The sequence below is a fragment of the Lissotriton helveticus genome, chromosome 11 (assembly GCF_964261635.1).
Source record: "Lissotriton helveticus chromosome 11, aLisHel1.1, whole genome shotgun sequence".
Classification (NCBI taxonomy): Eukaryota; Metazoa; Chordata; class Amphibia; order Caudata; family Salamandridae; genus Lissotriton; species Lissotriton helveticus.
In genome coordinates, this window is record NC_136072.1 from 590,245,183 (window position 1) to 590,263,436 (window position 18,254).

Consider the following 18,254-nt stretch of genomic DNA (forward strand, 5'->3'; position numbering starts at 1 on the left):
GGGCGACTGTTCCAAGAGCCGGTTCCACAACTAGTACTAACAGCGGATGCATCACTGACCGGTCGGGGAGCCCATCTCCTTCAGTACACAGTACAAGGGCTCTGGACAAACAAACAGAAAAAGCTGCATATCAACCAACTAGAATTGCTAGCAATATTCCTAGCCCTGAAAGCATTTCAGAAGTACTTGTACAGCAAGACGGTGTTGATCCGGATGGACAACATGACCGCAATGTACTATATCCAGAAACGGGGAGGAACGCACTCTCCACAGCTGTCTCATCTGGCACAAAGCATATGGAAGTGGGCGATCCCCAAAAATATTTTTCTCCTAGCAGAACACCTTCCAGGGAAGGACAATCAGATTGCCGACCTGCTCAGCAGGCACAGCCAACAACTACACGAATGGGAGATTCACCCTCAAGTTCTCCAACTATTCTTCCAACAGTGGGGTCACCCAGAAATAGACCTGTTTGCCACAAAAGAAAACTCCAAATGCCAGTACTTTGCCGCCAGGTCCCCACATCCGTTGTCACAGGGCAATGCGATATGGATGAACTGGTCAGGCAGATTTGCGTACGCTTTTCCCCCAGCACCGTTGATCCCGCTGGTGGCACGCAAACTGCGGCAACACTCACTCACGCTAATACTAGTTGCTCCCACATGGGCGAGACAACCTTGGTACACAACGTTCCTAGAACTTTCAGTAGTTCCTCATCAAAGACTGTGCCTTGCTCCCCATCTTCTAACTCAGAACCATGGATAAATCAGACACCCAGATCCCAATCAGAGGAACCTAGCGATCTGGCTCCTGAGGTCTTAGAGTTCGGATACCTTAAATTGCCCCCAGACTGCATGAACATCATTAGGGAGGCAAGACGACCAACCACACGAGCGTGCTATGCAGCTAAATGGAAGAGATTTGTTATTTACTGCAACAATAACCAAATCAACCCATTAGACGCTTCCATACAAAACATTATATGTTACCTGCTGGATTTACAAAGATGTAACTTAGCACACTCTTCTATACGATTACACCTCGCTGCTATAGCAGCATACCTTCAAAACAGGCAACACCTTTCACTGTTTAGAGTACCAGCAATCAAAGCCTTCATGGAAGGTTTGAAAAGGGTGATCCCTCCAAGACACCCCCCCCCCCCCCCCTCCCCAGTCTGGAATCTAAATATAGTACTTACCAGACTTATGGGCCCTCCTTTCGAACCTGTACACTCATGCGAACTACAATTCTTAACGTGGAAGGTTGCATTCTTGGTTGCCATTGCCTCACTCAGAAGAGTGAGCGAATTACAAGCGTTAACAATCCAAGAACCTTTCATGCAAGTACATGCCAACAGGGTGGTTCTTAGAACCAACCCCAAGTTCATGCCTAAGGTTGTATCAAATTTCCATATCAACCAATCAATAGAACTGCCAGTATTCTTTCAAAATCCACAGTCAGTAGCTGAGAGAGCCCTACACACATTAGATGTGAAGAGAGCCCTACTTTATTACATAGACAGAACTAAATCATTTAGAAAGACAAAACAACTATTTGTTGCTTTTGCACCACAACAAAAAGGAAATCCTATTTCAAAGTCAGGAATAGCCAGATGGATAGTTAAATGCATTCAAATATGTTATCAAAAGGCAAAATGCACTTTAACCGTCCCCCCAAGAGCACACTCTACAAGAAAAATGGGGGCATCCATGGCTTTCCTAGGAAATATTCCTCTCGAAGACATCTGTAAGGCAGCCACATGGACCACCATACACACCTTCACAAAACACTACTGTGTAGATGTGCAAGCAAAACAGCAAGCTGCTTTAGGCTAGGCTGTCCTCAAAACTCTTTTTCAAACTGCTACAGCTGGCACAGGTGGCCACCCCTAGAGGAGATACTGCTATACAGTCTATGCACAGATATGAATTCAGCAGCCCACTTGCCTCGAACGGAATATGCTACTTACCAGTATGCACCGGTTCCTGGCATGTAGGGCTGCTGACATTCATATCGCCCACCCTCCTCCCCGGTGCCTGTAGCAGCTGCAGCATTATCTTTGGCATGGCCATCTCTTACTTTCCTATCTCCATCTCTGCCACAATGGCGAAAAACAATCTGAGGATGGAGAAGATGCCCATGCGCACTGTAGTCTAGGGTAGGAGTCACCTATCTCGTGATACTTCGAAGACTCTTCCAAGACAACAAAGTGCAATCATCCGGACCCAACACTAGTCGGCGATCTATGCACAGATATGAATGTCAGCAGCCCTACATGCCAAGAACAGATGCATACTGGTAAGTAGCATATTCCATATAAATACTAAAAAGCACTCCAAGGTGCTGCACCCAGAAGAGCGGTTCACAGGTTTACAATACAGTATTATGAATTCATCACTTTATTCCAGTGTAAAGTACCTTTCAGAATAGAGGCGGCAGCCAGCATAACTGCATGATCAGATAAGAACCTAAGTATAAAAAGGCAGGCTTGAACTGTTGAAATCCCCCCCACCCATTTATAATAGGAATGAAATACTTGTCATAAAAACTCATACAATTTACAAAACACCGAATGCTCCAAAGAAAAATGTGAGCAACCACCACAAGGGCAAACCTCAGCCATTTTTGCTTCAAACTGTCCAGGTGGAAAACAGATAAGTGATCGAATAGACCCCAATCGAAATTTAGTCGAAATAAATCTTTCTCATAGATGGTTAACAACAAGAATGTAAGGTTCAGGACCTGCCACAGTTTGCAGGGATACAAGGGATCTAAAGGTCTCCCTCATAAGCACCTCTGAATCTCTAGCTTCTTTTAGATGCTATAAAAACTGATCTCCAACTGCCTTTCTATCCCCTTTGCTAAGGAGATGCGGCTTATGAAACAGGTCAGGGTACCTCAAGGTCCAAGCAACAGACTCAGCATAACTCAGCCATGGTTTTGTGAGACCGTTCTCGCACCCAAAGCAGTCGTCAGTCACATCCCTATTGCATCCTGTGTGATATCCAGACCACACTGAGATCCACAGTAGCCTGGGATCCAGTTTCACAGAATCCTCCAAGTTGTCGAGGCCCAGTTCCTTATGCGCAAATAATGGCTAGCTATTAGGAACCAGACCCAACAACCGCCAACAGAAGCAATTCTTCTCTTGCTGTAAAGCTTTAAAATGTCGATATCCCCAAATGGCTGCACCATACAGATGCACCTAAAGGCATTTCATTTCATAGATCTGGAGGAATGGTAATGTGGGTCTATTATCAATCTGTTTGGAGAATTTAAAAAAAGAGCACTACAGGCTAGGGAAAAGCAGGAACACCTCTTAGACAGACATGTAATGCAATTCAGGTAATCAAAAGTAACCCCCAGATAGGGGAAATCGGGTACCCTGGTAACACTGTTACCCTATATTTATTTATTAAGTCTTGTATAGCGCGAACGTGACCCACAAGGGTATCAGAGCGCTTTACAATAGAAGAATAAACAGTGGAAGAGGTAGTCAACACAAACAAAATGTCAATTTGTCATAATAGAGCAATAGCATCTGCAGAACAATTTACATTAGACATTGTGCTATCAGCCGCACAGATCTACATCCAACGAAAACATTAATCAGCAAACAATTGTGGAGCAACGGGGGATGTGATAAAAAGACATACAATCAAATACGTTCCATACTTCGATTTAGGACATGAATTTGTTCATCAATATACTTTTTACTTCCTTTTTAGGTCTCGTGGCGATTACAGCACGAAGCGCTGTCTCGCCAGAGATCTATTGTTACCAACGCAGCTTTCCAGGAGACAGCACCTGGCCGCGCGAATTTCCTCTTCGAGGAGCCGATCGGAGCGGGCCACGCGCACGCGAACGCGCTCGCTGTGGCCAGCTGCTGTCTCCTGGGAAGCTCCAACACCACACACACATGCGCATACACAGAGACACACACACGAGCGCCCATGCACGCACGCACACATACAGAGAACCCCCCCCACTCCCTCTGTCACACACAGACACACACACACGAGTGCACCGAGACCCCCCCCCGCCGTCGCACACATACACACACACGCGCACACACACGTGCACACACACACACACACACACACAAGTGCACCGAGACCCCCCTCCCCCTCTACAACTAAGGCCCACTTACCGCCACTCCGGACTTCAGCCGCCACCGCGGGGCTCTCCCTCGGGCATGGGAGCCCCGCGTCACCAGCACTGCTTCTCTGGCCATCCGTGGGCGCGTGCGTGGGCTTCCTAAGACGGAAGTCCCGCCCCACGGAAGGTTTCGGTTTCGTGTTGTGGGAGCAGAGAAAAAATTATTGTAAGTACCTGCGTGTATTTTTACTGTTGTACCCGAATCATTAATGTACTAAGAATCATCAATGTTGGGTAGTACGGGTAAGAAACATTAAGCATGATCTACCCCTAGCCTTCGCATCCTTTTGTTTGTAGAGGGTCGTGCCCAGGCTTGAATGCTGTCACCCGTATATGACTGCGGCTATCGCAGTGTCGTGTCCCAGTGTGCATTTGTGTCTCATGTCTCACGTCTTGTCTTGGTTACTGTGTTAGACTTTGTAATGATGCCAGTTTGTGTTTCTTTTTATTGCTTTTAATTCTAACAGACGAGTGTTTCCGTCGCTATTGCTATATACCCCGCCCACTTCAAGCCCCGGATGTACACATATCTAAGAGTTTTAGAAGCGGGCAGTTAGAGGAGGGTGCACGGATGATGTCTCTTGGCCTCTTGAATAGTAGATGGACCTGGCCCTCGTGAAGCTTGTTGAACGCACATGGCTCGTATGTTTCCCCATCTCCTGCACGTCTGCTTATCCCGTATTTGGCATTAGCTGTCAGAGTTGTCATGTTGTTCAGGAATACAGATATGAAGGCAGGAGTATAGCAGGATGTAACGTTGCTGCCTCGAGTACTCCGACGTCAGTGCAGGCTGTGTGTCTCGTCCTTCTGCCCCCCCTGCCTCATGGCAGCAGCTTTGGCAGGAGGGGGTCGGGTCGTGCCCAGGCTTAAATGCTGTCACCAGTATATGACTGCGGCTATCGCAGTGTCGTGTCCCAGTGTGCATTTGTGTCTCATGTCTTAGTGTGCATCATTGTCTTCCTGGCGCTGTGTATTCTTTTCTCCTATCCCCGTGCCCTGTTCCTGTGTCTCCCTGTCAAAGTATGGTTAAGGGTCTCCCTTCTCCAGTGAGGGTATTGGTGCTTGCTTGTGCCATTGCCTGTCACTGTCCCTCTGTCTCCGCGTGCATTTCAGTGCCACCTGCCTCAGTGTACGTCTGTGTCTCCATGGTATTGGCATGCCCTGTGGCAGAAAGAACGGAGTCTCGGTCCCAAAGCGCGTTGGTGTTTAACAGTCACCGAGCATGTCTCCTCTCCAATTGAGCATGTTAGTACTTCCCATTACCGTGCGCTGTCACTGTGCCCCTGTTCCATCCTCCCTGTGCGTATATCAGGGTGTCTTTGCGTCTGCCAGAGTATGTCGGTATATCAACACGAGTGTCCGTTACCGTCTTCTGTGTCCCTATCTACGGTCTCTGAATGAGCCTATCTCTTCCTGCCCCAGTACAATTTCAGTGTTGGCTGTTAATACTTTGTCACACTGTTCTGTGCTCGTGCCTGTTAAACGCCCTGTGACAGTGTCTCCTTCAAACAGTGCTGTCCTTGATACCCTTCATTGCACTGTCAGTGTCTCATTGCCCAGTTTTAGCTCGTTAGGACAAAAAGCATGAAATAGTCACAGCAGGGTCTCCCTATAGTGTGCTGTCTCCCTATAGTGTGCTGTCTCCCTATAGTATGCTGTCACCCTATAGTGTGCTGTCACCCTATAGTGTGCTGTCTCCCTGTACTGTGCTGTCTCCCTGTACTGTGCTGTCTCCCTGTACTGTGCTGTCTCCCTGTACTGTGCTGTCTCCCTGTACTGTGCTGTCTCCCTGTACTGTGCTGTCTCCCTGTACTGTGCTGTCTCCCTGTACTGTGCTGTCTCCCTGTACTGTGCTGTCTCCCTATAGTGTGCTGTCTCCTCTCCTAGAGTGTAGTCAGTCTTCCGTGCCCAAGTGTAAGTGAATGTCGGCCACTTGACTCAATGCCTTGCCATCCTAATGCACATAAGTGTCTCCCTAATTGAACATGTCAGTGTCTCATCTCCATTCTGTCCGTTTCCAATGGCCCAGTGTACTGCATGCGACTCCTGTTTTAGCGGTCACCGTCTCTTGTTCCAGTGTACAATGGTGTCTTATTCTCCAATGCTCGCATAAGCAACAGCTAACCATTCACAAACAATGTTTATATACCAATTGCAAATTAAAGAAACAAAATTAATGCAAAGCATTGTCATTTACAATGCCAGTAACTCAAACTTTAATGCTGCGAGACCTATTGCATTGCAAATGCTTGTTGAATACAGTAAGGGAGGTGATTCCACGCACTCGGGGTGGTAGAGAGTTCTAAATCTTTGGAGCAATCCCTGAGAAAGCTCTACAGCCTGTTCTCTTCTTCCTGAAGGATTGGGGTTTCAGAAGTAGAGTGCTCGCACTTCGTAGTTGTCTGCAGCCTCCTGATTTTTCAGAGGAGGGAGGACACAGGAACTGATTTTACCATTGATTTATAGGCGGAAAAGTAATGGTGCCAGCACATATCCCTGTCTGACCCTTCATAGGAGGGCAAAAGATTTGGAACATTTCCCACCCATGCCGTATCTCACTGATGCATTCACATCCTAGTACATACTAATAATACATGTTTGCAGTCAGACTGAAAATGAATGTGACTCAACACGTGCTAACGGATTCACGCATATATTACTTGGAGTCCAAAGGTCAAATCCTGTGTTGTTACCGCATTAATGCTTCATTGTATTGAGAATAACATTGCTTGTTTTCTTGGATTCAATCCTGTAATCGGTTAACACGAGAAACCAACTGTGGCCTTATTCACAAATAATTTTTAGTGAATGTATCTCACTGTACGATTTAACCCCTTTGAGATCTGGTTGTTCACATATTTTTGTTAATAACTACTGCACTTTAAAAGGAACATGGCATAAAAAAGCACATGCACATCTGTTGAGTGTAATATGATGTTTGTTACCAGAATCTTTAGTGCTTTTGCCCTGTACTACGTCAGTTGTTGAGAGGATTCTCTTGTTAGAGGCCTTTATGATGACCTACAACTCGTATGGGGTTTTTTAACGGCTGTTATGGTCTTCAGCAGTGGGTTATATTGCTTTTGTAACCATCTTTGTTCATGTCTCAAGTGCATACATCTACTTCTGATGGTGTCCAGCTTTATTACTCTGCCTCCGTTGCTAATTGTTGGTCTTTTTAAGCTTCGAAGATGCAGACTCTCTTTTTTTCCCAACATTCACACGTATGACAAGTTACCTTTAACCCGCAGATCGTTAAGCTTCAGGTATGGTTAGGGCACAAGTTTCTTTTATTTGAAGTGCCTCTCGTAAATCAAGTCCCCGCACTGCACAACGGTAATAAGTAGCATATTACACTCTGTTGATGAGCATGTATACTATTGGGGCCTATTCAGTGATTTTCCTGTTGGCAATCATTCCTACTATATTTTCAAGCCCACATTTGGGAATGCCATGTGATATATCCGCTTGTATTCCCCCTGTGTGGAGTTCTACATAGCATAGAGCAATGCACAGGCGAAATAGACCCTCATGGGCAAATGCAAAATTGTATTGTTTTTTTGATCAGAGAAAACATTTATGGCTGTGGTGAAAGCTGCTGCACCCCCACCAAAGCTGAGGGTGATACAGTGCTCTTCCAAGCCTTAAACAGTAGCCACAAATGTGTGTTGTATATAGCGCACTACTGCCTGAGGGCGCCTAGACGCCCTTGGGCAATAGAGCGCTATATATAAACAAATTTTATTTCATTACTCCTGCCCTTGGTTGGGGTAAATATCTGCCCATTTCGATGTGGGGCGGGCGCAAATAGTCGTAGAGTAGTTGTTTGAAAATACTTTCTTTTTTGGCATTACCAAATGTCCAAAGCAAACCACTCTCTGGAATATCTACTTCCCACCCTTTTAGATGGATTCACAGTTGCTGATTTCTCTGCTGTGGGAGGGAAATTGACACTAGTCAATGCATTTACGCTTATAAGGAACAGAAATCCTCTGTGAATTTCTGGCAGGTACTCACGCACTTTGCTGCGGTATTCCTCAGGGGTCAGCTTTGAGCCCCACGTTATTTAATGTCTGTGACACCGCTGACGCTGATGGCCAAAGCCCGAGGCATCTCCCTGGTGTCATATACAGATGACACCCACCTGGTGATCACCTTTTCTAATAATCCCAGCCAGGTCGCGGGCAAAATTCAAAGCAGAATTAATGGCCATCTCGGAGTGGATGACGGCTAATTGTTTGCAGTTAAATCCCGCAATTCCGAGAACCTTCTGGTAGGCAAGGACTCCCATCTCTGGGACAATGAATAGTGGCCTCCTGCTCTCGGAGTACCCCCCGCACCCAAACCTGTGGTGAAGAATTTGGGCATTATGTTGGATAAAGAACTTAATTTGGAGTTGCATGCCAAATCGGTGGCTCAATCAATCAATCAGGACACTTGTAAAGCGCACTACATACCCGTGAGGGTCTCAAGGCGCAGGGGGGACGCTGCCACTGATCGAAGAGCCAGGTCTTGAGTAGTCTCCTGAAGGCCAGTAGGTCTTGGGTCTGCCGCAGGTTGGTGGGGAGGTTGTTCCAGGTCTTGGTGGCGAGGTGGGAGAATGATCTTTGGATCCGGGGGACAGCAGCGAGGGCGAGGTCGGCAGAGCGGAGCTTGCAGGTGGGGGTGTAGAAGTTGAGTCGTATGTTGAGGTACTCTGGGCGGATGTCGTGGAGGGCTTTGTGTGCATGGATGAGGAGCTTAAAGGTTATCCTCTTGTTGATGGGGAGCCAGTGTAGGTCTCAGGTGGGGAGTGATGTGGCTGCGGCGGGGGATGTCGAGGATCAGCCGTGCCGAGGCGTTTTGGATGCGTTGCAGCCGTCTCAGGAGTTTGGCCGATGCTCCTGCTTAGAGGGCATTACCATAGTCCATCCTGCTGGTAACGAGGGCCTGGGTGACTGTTCTTCTTGTTTCAGTGGGGATCCATTTGAAGATCCTGCGTAGCATTCGGAGGGTGTTGAAGCAGGAGGAGGAGATGGCGTTGACCTGCTTAGTCATGGTGAGGGTGGAGTCGAGGATGACCCCCAGGTTGCATGCGTGGTCTGTGGGAGTCAGATCGGTTCCCAGTGCGGTCGGCCACCAGGAGTCGTCCCAGGCCGAAGGGGTGGACCCAAGGATGGGGACCTCCATCTTGTCCGAGTTCGGCTTCAGTAGGCTATTCCTCATCCAGTCGGCGACGGCCTTCATTCCTTCATGGAGGTTGGTTTTGGCTGTGTGAGGGTCTTTGGTGAGGGAGATGATCAGCTGGGTGTCATCGGCGTAGGAGATGGTGTTGAGGTCGTGTTGACGGGTGACGTGGGCGCGGGGTGCTATGTAGATATTGAACAGCATTGGGCTGAGGGACGAGCCCTGGGGTGCGCCGCAGATGATCTCAGTGGCATTGGAGTGGAAGGGAGGGAGGCGTACATTGTGGGTTCTGCTGGAGAGGAAGGAAGTGGTCCAATCCAGGGCTTTCCCTTGGATTCCGGCGTTGTGTAGGTGTGTGCGTAGGGTGCGGTGGCAGACTGTGTCGAAGGCGGCTGACAGGTCCAGGAGGATGAGAACTGCTGTATGCTTTATTTCCGTTGTCTAGCAGGGTCCTGATGTCATCTGTGGCGGCGATGAGGGCGGTTTCGGTGCTGTGGTTGCTGCGGAAACCGGACTGGGATGGGTCCAGGATGTTGTTGTTTTCAAGTTAACTGGTCAGCTGTTTGTTGACGATTTTCTCGCTGACCTTATCCGGAAATGGGAGCAGGGAGATGGGCAGGAAGTTCTTGAGGTCCTTGGGGTCCGCCTTTGGTTTCTTGAGTAAGGCGTTGATCTCGGCGTGTTTCCAGCTTTCCGGAAAGGTTGCTGTCTCGAAGGAGATGTTGATTGCCTTGCTGAGATGGTGTGCGATGGATGCGCTGGCTTTGTTGAAGATGTGGTGGGGGCATGGGTCTAGCGGTGAGCCAGAGTGGATGGTCTTCATGATATCACTGGTGTCCTTGTCATTGACGCTTGTCCAGGAGAGTAGATGGTTGGTGTGTGTGGGGGTGGTGGGGGCGGTGGTCGTCGTGGCGGTCGTGGCGTTGAAGCTGTTGTGGATGTCGATGATCTTGCGGTGGAAGTAGGTAGCCAGTGAGTCGCATAGGTCTCGCGACGGCGGGATGTCATTGTCGTTGGAGCTGGGGTTGGAGAGTTCCTTTACAATGTTGAAGAGCTCCTTGCTGTTGTGTGCGTTGTTGTCTAGGCGGTCCTTGAATGAGGCCCTTTTGGCGGCTCTAACGAGTTGGTGATGACTGCGGGTGGCATTCTTGTGGGCGGTGTAGCTGTCCGGTGATCGTTCGCGGAGCCAGTTCTTCTCCACTTTTCGGCATGTTCTTTTGGAGGCCTGGAGGTCTTTGGTGAACCAGGTGGCTTTCTTGCTGGTGTGGCTGTTGGAGGGTGTCTTGAACGGGGCGAGGGTGTTGCCGCAGTTGTCGTTCCATTGTCTGAGGTTGCGGGCGGCGGTGACTGGGTGGGTTCTCGGCGAGGGTGGTGGTGAGCTGGTCATCGGTGACTTTGCTCCAGCATCGTCGAGGCAGCAGTTGGGTGCAGTGGTGCTTGGTGGGTTTCCTGAAGGTGAAGTGGATGCAGTAGTGGTCGGTCCATTCGGGATTGGTGGTGCGGCTGAAGGAGACGTAGGGGCTTGCTGTTAAGATGGGGTCGAGCGTGTGGCGGGCGATGTGGGTAGGTGGGTGTTGTCACGAGCTGTCTGAGTCCGAGGTTGTCGAGCAGGGTGGTGGAGTTGGTGTCGTTGTTGTTCTCGAGATGAAAGTTCAGGTCTCCTAGGAGGATGTAGTCCGTGGAGGCGAGGGCGTGGGTGCTAATGAAGTTGGTAATGGAGTCCCTGAACTGTGGTCAGGGTCCGGGGGGTCTGTAGACGAGGGTTCCTCGGAGAGTGATGTTGGGATCGGTGTAGATTTGGAAGTGCATGTGTTCAGCGGTGCTGAGGGTGTCGTCGGTTGATACTCTGAGGGTGTTCCTGTGGACGATGGCGGCGACTCCTCCTGTTCCGTTGGTGCGGACCCTGCGCGTGATCTTGTATCCTTTCGAAATGGCAATGGCGATGTCGGGTGTGGAGCAGGGTTCAGCCAGGTCTCTGTCATGAAGGCGACGTCAGGGGAGGTATAGTCGAGGAGGTCCCAGAGCTCAACGACGTGTTTGCGGGCGGAGCGAGTGTTGAGGAGGATGCATCTGAGGTAGTTGGGTTCCTTGGTGGGAGGTGTGGCTGGCCGGATGCTGGTGCAGTTTCAGTTCCGGCAGGTGAAGGGTCCTTTGGTGTGCTTCGGAGTGGCCTGGTAGCAGGTGTGTTCTCGACCGGGGTTGAGTGCGTGGAGGGTGCTGGTGTCGTAGTGCAGTCGGACGCCTCAATGCTGTGCCAGTCATGCGATATTCAAGTATTTTAACATAGCATAAAATACATTTGTGACCCTAAAATATTTGTGCTACACAATAGCTCATATTTTTTAGGATAACTGTTATATTAAGGACACATGCACACATTTATTACCACAATACATAGGTCGTATTTCAAGTTCATTACCACAGTAGAGTCAAAGACACCTGAGAAAATTGTTTACCACCTCACAGATTACGTATTATATTTACTTTACATGTGAAAACTACTGTTCACAATATACTTTAAGCTTGAGCATCTTCAGTGTGATTTTACCTTACTTCACTGATTTGGCTTCAGGTAGACTGATTGTGGTTAAATAAACAATCAAATACACAGGAAGAGTACCATGGCATAAAACATATACTGTGGGCATCATGACCTACTCGACGCTTCACCGTTCGTGAGTGGCACATTCCCAAACTTAAGAAATGGGAATAAATAGCATATTCTTCTCTGGGCAGCTGCAAAAGTACTATACCTAGTTTATAGCATCCGATTTAGGTTGGGCCTGGGCCTGGCAAGTTTAGTACAGATTGTCCCAGGTGGGGGAATAAAGGAGCGGTCAAATAAAAGCAAATTCCCTGTTTAACGCCCATATGATTTTTACTCTCGGCTACAGAAAAAATGGTTGAATGGATTTGTATCAAAGTAGAATCTTATTCAAAGAAGTGTGTTTGCTTGGGTTTGGCGAAAATCTGTGTTATAGTTTTCAAAACATGACGTTACAAAGATGTGTGTTATTGGCTTGAGAAAGTTTAGAGATTTCTGCTCGCTTAACCACTGGGAAGTGCAAATGTAGTACATTTTCACGTGCCTCAATATGACGGAGCCAGTAGACTGCAATACAACCTGCAACGTTTTTCACAGGATGGAAAAGGGATCCTAGATCTCCGTTAAATCTAGGCACTTTTCTACTTTCAGGTGCTAACTTGTAATCATCCCCGATATGTTTCAAAAGCTCTGTTAATTGAGTTTTTATTAAAGGCAGTGGTTGAGCAGCTCTTAATTTTTCCATCTTCTCCCTTGCAATTATGTTTTTTTCAAGTGTATTGATACAGTGACGTTTTTCTGTTTGAATTGCTATCCAAATTCTTGTAATCTTTCTTGTTTAGGTCGGGGTGTATTTGGACGTGGCGTTTCTGGGGCTACTGAAAGCCTGACCACTCAGCCTGCCGTGCCACAAATGGTACCATTATCTGCTGGTGATGGTAACTGGGGCAGAGCGACTGCTGGAGGATTCGGGTAAGTGGCTCTCTCACGTGACAGGAAAGAGTACAGACTCACCTCCTTCAAGTATAGTACATTTATTTTGTAGTTCAGTATTGGCATGCTATGCTTAGTGAACCAGCAAGGACTCAGCAGCAAGTTCTGTTGGAAAGTTGAATAGGATTTTTTTTTTGCCAGGCAGATCTCAGTTTGATTAACTAACTAGTCGTCAAGGTTTATTGTAGATCTAGTGGGCTGGTATAAGTTTGTATACAATTCATTTTGTGAGAGCTAAACTAATTCATTTTATGTGAAATTGTATTTTAAGATTCATCGGTCGAGGTGATCCAAGGCTACCGTTTATTTCATTTGGAAGAGGATTCCCTGGCATTGGTCGGTCAGCTTTCCCAACCTCGGACACAACTGGACTTCAGATGTCCTGCGCTTCTGGGCTTTCACTTAAACCAGAAAGCCCACCTATACCGAAGAGCCCACCTAAACCAGAGAGCCCACCTGTTGTGGATGTGGAGCAGCCAGAGCAAAAGTAAGTAAAGAACAATGGATTCCTGACAGAGATGTGGATATTTGGACTCTTGATTGCTCTTTTTACTTTTTCGCACGAGTTTTCAGTGTGCTTGCCATCTGCTACAGCTGATGTGTTTCCTTATTCTGTTCTTATTACAGCAAACGTATCATGTATTGGCATCCGATATTGTGGGTTACGCTTCATTCATTACATTTAAAGTGACACGGTTTGTTGTGTGTGGGCCTGCATTTCAGTGGCATTATGACCTCGTTATGCTTCTGCTATTATTACATTTTTTATGCTTGGTGTATACCTCCATTGATGGGACTGAATCCCTTCGGTTGGATTGGAAGAAATACTTCAGCGTGAAGCACAGCAAGTACACTCCACTAGATTCAGTGAAGCCTGGGCATGGGAAGGATTTCATCTTTTACATACTGTCTACAACAACCTGATCCTGGAAGTTAGTGACCCATTTCAGGCAGCCTTGATTTTTTTTTCCTCAACGGTTTGGACTGTTCCACTGTCGGAGATTGTCCACAAAATAAGGGAAATTCAGATTTTTGTCAATGTACCTCCGCCTTCCTGTTATAACTTTGAAATCTTGGAAAGCTTAGCTCTGTGCCTCCAACTGCTTTTCACACTGCCTGCAATAGAGAATGTTGTGGATATAATTAGGAGCCGCTGCAGCATTGAGCAAATAGCCAGAGGAAGAGGTATTCTGCGGTAGAATTTATTTACACAATAACGCTTAATTCATGACACGGCTGCTACTTATCGTTGAGCTGAGATGATAACATGGAACAAATTCCACCGACCACTTCTAACTTACCTGATCAGTCCTCGCTTGGCAGTTCGGGCTGGACTGTTCCCATGAGGCACAGGGTCAGACTGATTTGCATATGGCCATGTCTGAACTGGGGTGGCTGAGTGAGCTAAAGAATGGTGATAGATTAAACCCAGATCAGTTGACTGGGGGTGAGTGTTTGATTTGCTCAAGCGCTCCGTCCATCATCCCCTTTTGTATCGCTTTGTTCTCCCTAAGTGTGGCAGGGTATGCTCAGACGTGAGTCCCTTGCTCAATTGGCCACTGGATTCAAGATAGCCTGGCTGATGAGGATTATGAATCCGAAACCGGTCTCAGGATGCTTGTTTCCGGTCCAGGGAAGACATGGCTTGGTAGTTCGGGCTGGACTGTTCCCATGAGGCACAGGGTCAGACTGATTTGCATATGGCCATGTCTGAACTGGGGTGGCTGAGTGAGCTAAAGAATAGTGATGGATTAAACCCAAATCAGTTGATTGGGGGTGAGTGTTTGATTTGCTCAAGCGCTCCGTCCATCATCCCCTTTTGTATCGCTCACTTATAATACCCCATAATACATTTTTAAGTCCAGTGCCATATTTTGGTATTAATCCTATATAGAGTGAACGTACCTGCGTAACTCCCATTATCCAGTATTAGGGGCATCTTTCATAGATTCACATACCTGAATCATTCCCCGTCGTCGGAATGGGAGTCCCCGGTATATAAATAAAGTAATGTCCCATAGACATATAGATAAATAGGTCTAAAGGCCTCACATTAGTAACCTCTTCCTGTCCTTTTGTAGAAAGGACCAAACTCTAGAAAAGAGCCAATCAGCTGTCACCTCCCTCTAGAACCCTCCTGGAAGGAGCCTCAGTCATTCAGATTTTCTACCGCACGTTGTGTGATTGCTGATTTCATCATGGCTGACACACCAAAAAAGGGTCTTTTAAGATCCTGTGGTTCATGTGGAAAGAAAAGGCTGCATATTGATGACCAGCATAAAGACTGTCTGTATTGCTTGTATCCGGACCATTCTTCTAAAGATTGCAAGGTATGTCGTACCTTTTCCACTAAAACCCTCAAAGATCCTGAGGGACGCCTCTTAATTTGGCTTCAGAGGCTGAAAGACCGGGACCACCTAGAATCTTCTGTGGAAAGTGAAGGTTCTTCAGTCTCTTCAAAATCTTCTCTAAAGAGACCTAGTGTGGCTTCCCCCAGCCCTACGGCTCCTCCTCAAAAGAAGCCATCAAAGAAGTCTTCAGAGGTTCTCTCCAAGGCAACTTCTGCGAAGGTTTCCTCTCAGGAAGTTCACACCTTCAAAAAGCCTGTTTCGACACCGTCGACGACGTCTTCATCGCCGAGGAGAGCGATGTCTACTGCATTGTATGTATCAATATCGACGACTATCGTTTCTACGTCAACGGCATCGTCGTCATTATCCTCGTCGACGACTACCACCCCATCGTCGACGGCAGATAAGACTTTGTCGTCGACGATAGCCATCAAGAAAACTCCGTTGACGTCGAAGCACCCGTCGACGCTGGATTCGCCGACGACCGGATCGGCGACGACCTCGCCAACATCGTCGACGTCGACCCCATCGACGAAAACAACGTCGACTAAGGTCTCGTCGACGAAAGCACCGTCGACGACAGTGATGTCTCCACCGTCGACGGTGGCCGCGTCGACGATGACTCCACCAACTACGACACCCGTCGACGCTCCACCGTCGACGGGCTCGTCGACGATGATCGATTCTGGTCTACAAACCACATGTGTGCGCCTAAAGATCACGAAAAAGGCGCTGACGCCGGCTTTAACATCGCCAAGCAGAGTCCAACCACTGCCTCCAGCATGTCTTCTTCAGGAGGAGGATTCAGATGAAGGAGACATGTTTCAGACGGCGACAAGCCCTTCGGAGTTTCATGTTAAATGTCAGAGTTCGGACGAAGAAGAGGATCAGGAGGAGGAATATCATCCGCCACCTCCTCCTATGATTTGCATTCCAGCCTCTTTAGTGACTGACTTGAGGTACCTCATACAAGACTACAAACAGAGGTTTCCAGAGTCTCCTGCTCCTCTACCTTCCACAGTATCTAAACCTTCACCAAGACCACGGCCTCCACATTTGAGTGTTCAGCCGGAGCGGTTTGATCTACCACATCCTCCGACTACTGATGAGGAAGAGGAAGAACAGTAGGAAGAGGGTGAACTGCAAGATACTCAATCTATACATGATGACTGGGATGACTATGTCATTCCCTCTCCCGCTTCTCCAGTGCCTGCGCCCACAGATTTACCACCAGGGGACATTGGAGGGGTCCATAATGTAGTTGAGACGGCCGCTCAACGTTTTAAAATACCAATGGTCTCTCAAGAACAAGACTGCTTCTTGTATGATTTTAAAGAGCCTTTCAAAAAATCAGTTCGATCAATACCCATTATTGATTACTTGTGGGAGCAGGGTGTTAAAGACATGCAGAACCCTTCCTCGGTACCTCCGGTGGTGCCTCGTTTGGATTAAAAGTATAGAGCACCTGATACTGCACCGGCCTGTTTAATAGGACACCGCAAACCGGATTCGGTAGTGACACAGGCGGCCCAGAAGAACTCCAGGAATCCTTCTGCCCCGTTATCAGCACCTCCGGATGAGGAAGGCAGGAGATTAGACAGCATTGGGAAGTGTTTCTCCTCAATGTCTGCAATGACGGTGAAGACGGCCAATGACTTGGCGCTTTTAGGGCGCTACAATAGACAACTATGGGCAGATATAGCTCCATATCTATCAGAACTGCCTGACAAATCCAAGGAAGAGGTAAAAAAGATATTACTAGAGGGTGAAACCTCGGCGTCAGAAATAATAGACTGTGCGAAGGATATCGTTACAACAGGTTTTCGCCAAATGGCTGGAGCAGCAGTCTTGCGACGACAAGGTAGGCTAAGGGCAACTTCCTTTCGTCCCGAGATACAGACAAAAATATTGGATATGCCCTATAATGGCCAATTTCTCTTCGGCTCAAAGATTGATGAAGTGCTGCAGACTATAAAAAAGGACACGGACACTGCTAGAGCATTGGGCACTCTCCAGTACAAAAACCAGTCCTTTCGTGGGTCTAGAGGAAGAGGACAGTTCTCTTATAGAGGGAACTTCCAATACTGGTCTTCATATTCTTCAGGCCATAGTCGATCCCAGTATCAGCAGCGCCAGCAACATGGACAACAATCTTCTTATGGCAAGTCGTCCTTTCGTGGTAAAGGCCAACTAAAAAACAACGGACGTAGACAATGACCTATCTCTTCAGCCAGTCCCAGATTCATTTCCCTCATCAAAAATTGGAGGAAAGATTTCACATTTCTTAAAAAATTGGAAGAAGATTACCACGGACCGTTGGGTCCTACAATTAGTTCAATTCGGCCATTCTCTAGAAATCACGCATATTCCTCCCCTAACTCCTTCCCGCCCTATGCTTTACAAAAATCTACGGCTGCTTCTCCGGGAAGTCTCTCTTATGCTCCAGAAAGGGGCAATAGAGAAAAGTCCCTCTGTCTCAACGGGGGAGGGGATTTTATTCTCGCTTCTTTTAAATTCACAAAAAAGAGAAGAAGTGGAGACCGATTTTGGACCTCAGGGCCCTCAACAAATTCCTGAAGAAGCAGTCGTTTAGCATGGTAACGATTCAGGAGGTCTTACAATTCCTGGAGGAGGAAGATTACATGACGTCCCTGGACCTTCAGGACGCTTACTTCCATATACCTATTCCTAGAAATCACAAAAAATATTTAAGTTTTGCAGTGGCAGGCAGACACTTTCAATTTCGCGTCCTGCCCTTCGGGCTCAAGTCTGCCCCTCGCATCTTCACAAAGTGTCTCTCCCCATTAGCTGCATATCTAAAAATACAGTATACCTATTTAAGTTGCCACCAATGGATAGAGATATAATGAGTTCATATATCCTCTGGATTTAATAAATACAAATGATTTAAGATTTGTACTGTCTTGAAAAACTTAATTGATGTTCACTATTGTGACTATTGCATAACTGTGAAACTGAGGTTAAATAATTCGCCTAAGGAACATTTGTTTTGTTGTTATTGATTATACCCAGCTCCTTGG

General features: G+C 47.4%; 1 protein-coding gene across 2 annotated transcripts in view; it reads left to right on the plus strand.

Annotated features, from left to right (window-relative positions):
* Nucleotides 1-18,254, plus strand: part of PIWIL2 (piwi like RNA-mediated gene silencing 2) — a 1,947,029-nt gene that overhangs the window by 311,525 nt on the left and 1,617,250 nt on the right. For both annotated transcript variants that reach the window (XM_078666379.1, XM_078666380.1), the window contains 2 exons: nt 12,712-12,841; nt 13,134-13,349. In XM_078666379.1, coding sequence (XP_078522505.1) covers nt 12,712-12,841; nt 13,134-13,349 — 346 coding nt within the window. The remainder of the gene's footprint in view (nt 1-12,711; nt 12,842-13,133; nt 13,350-18,254) is intronic.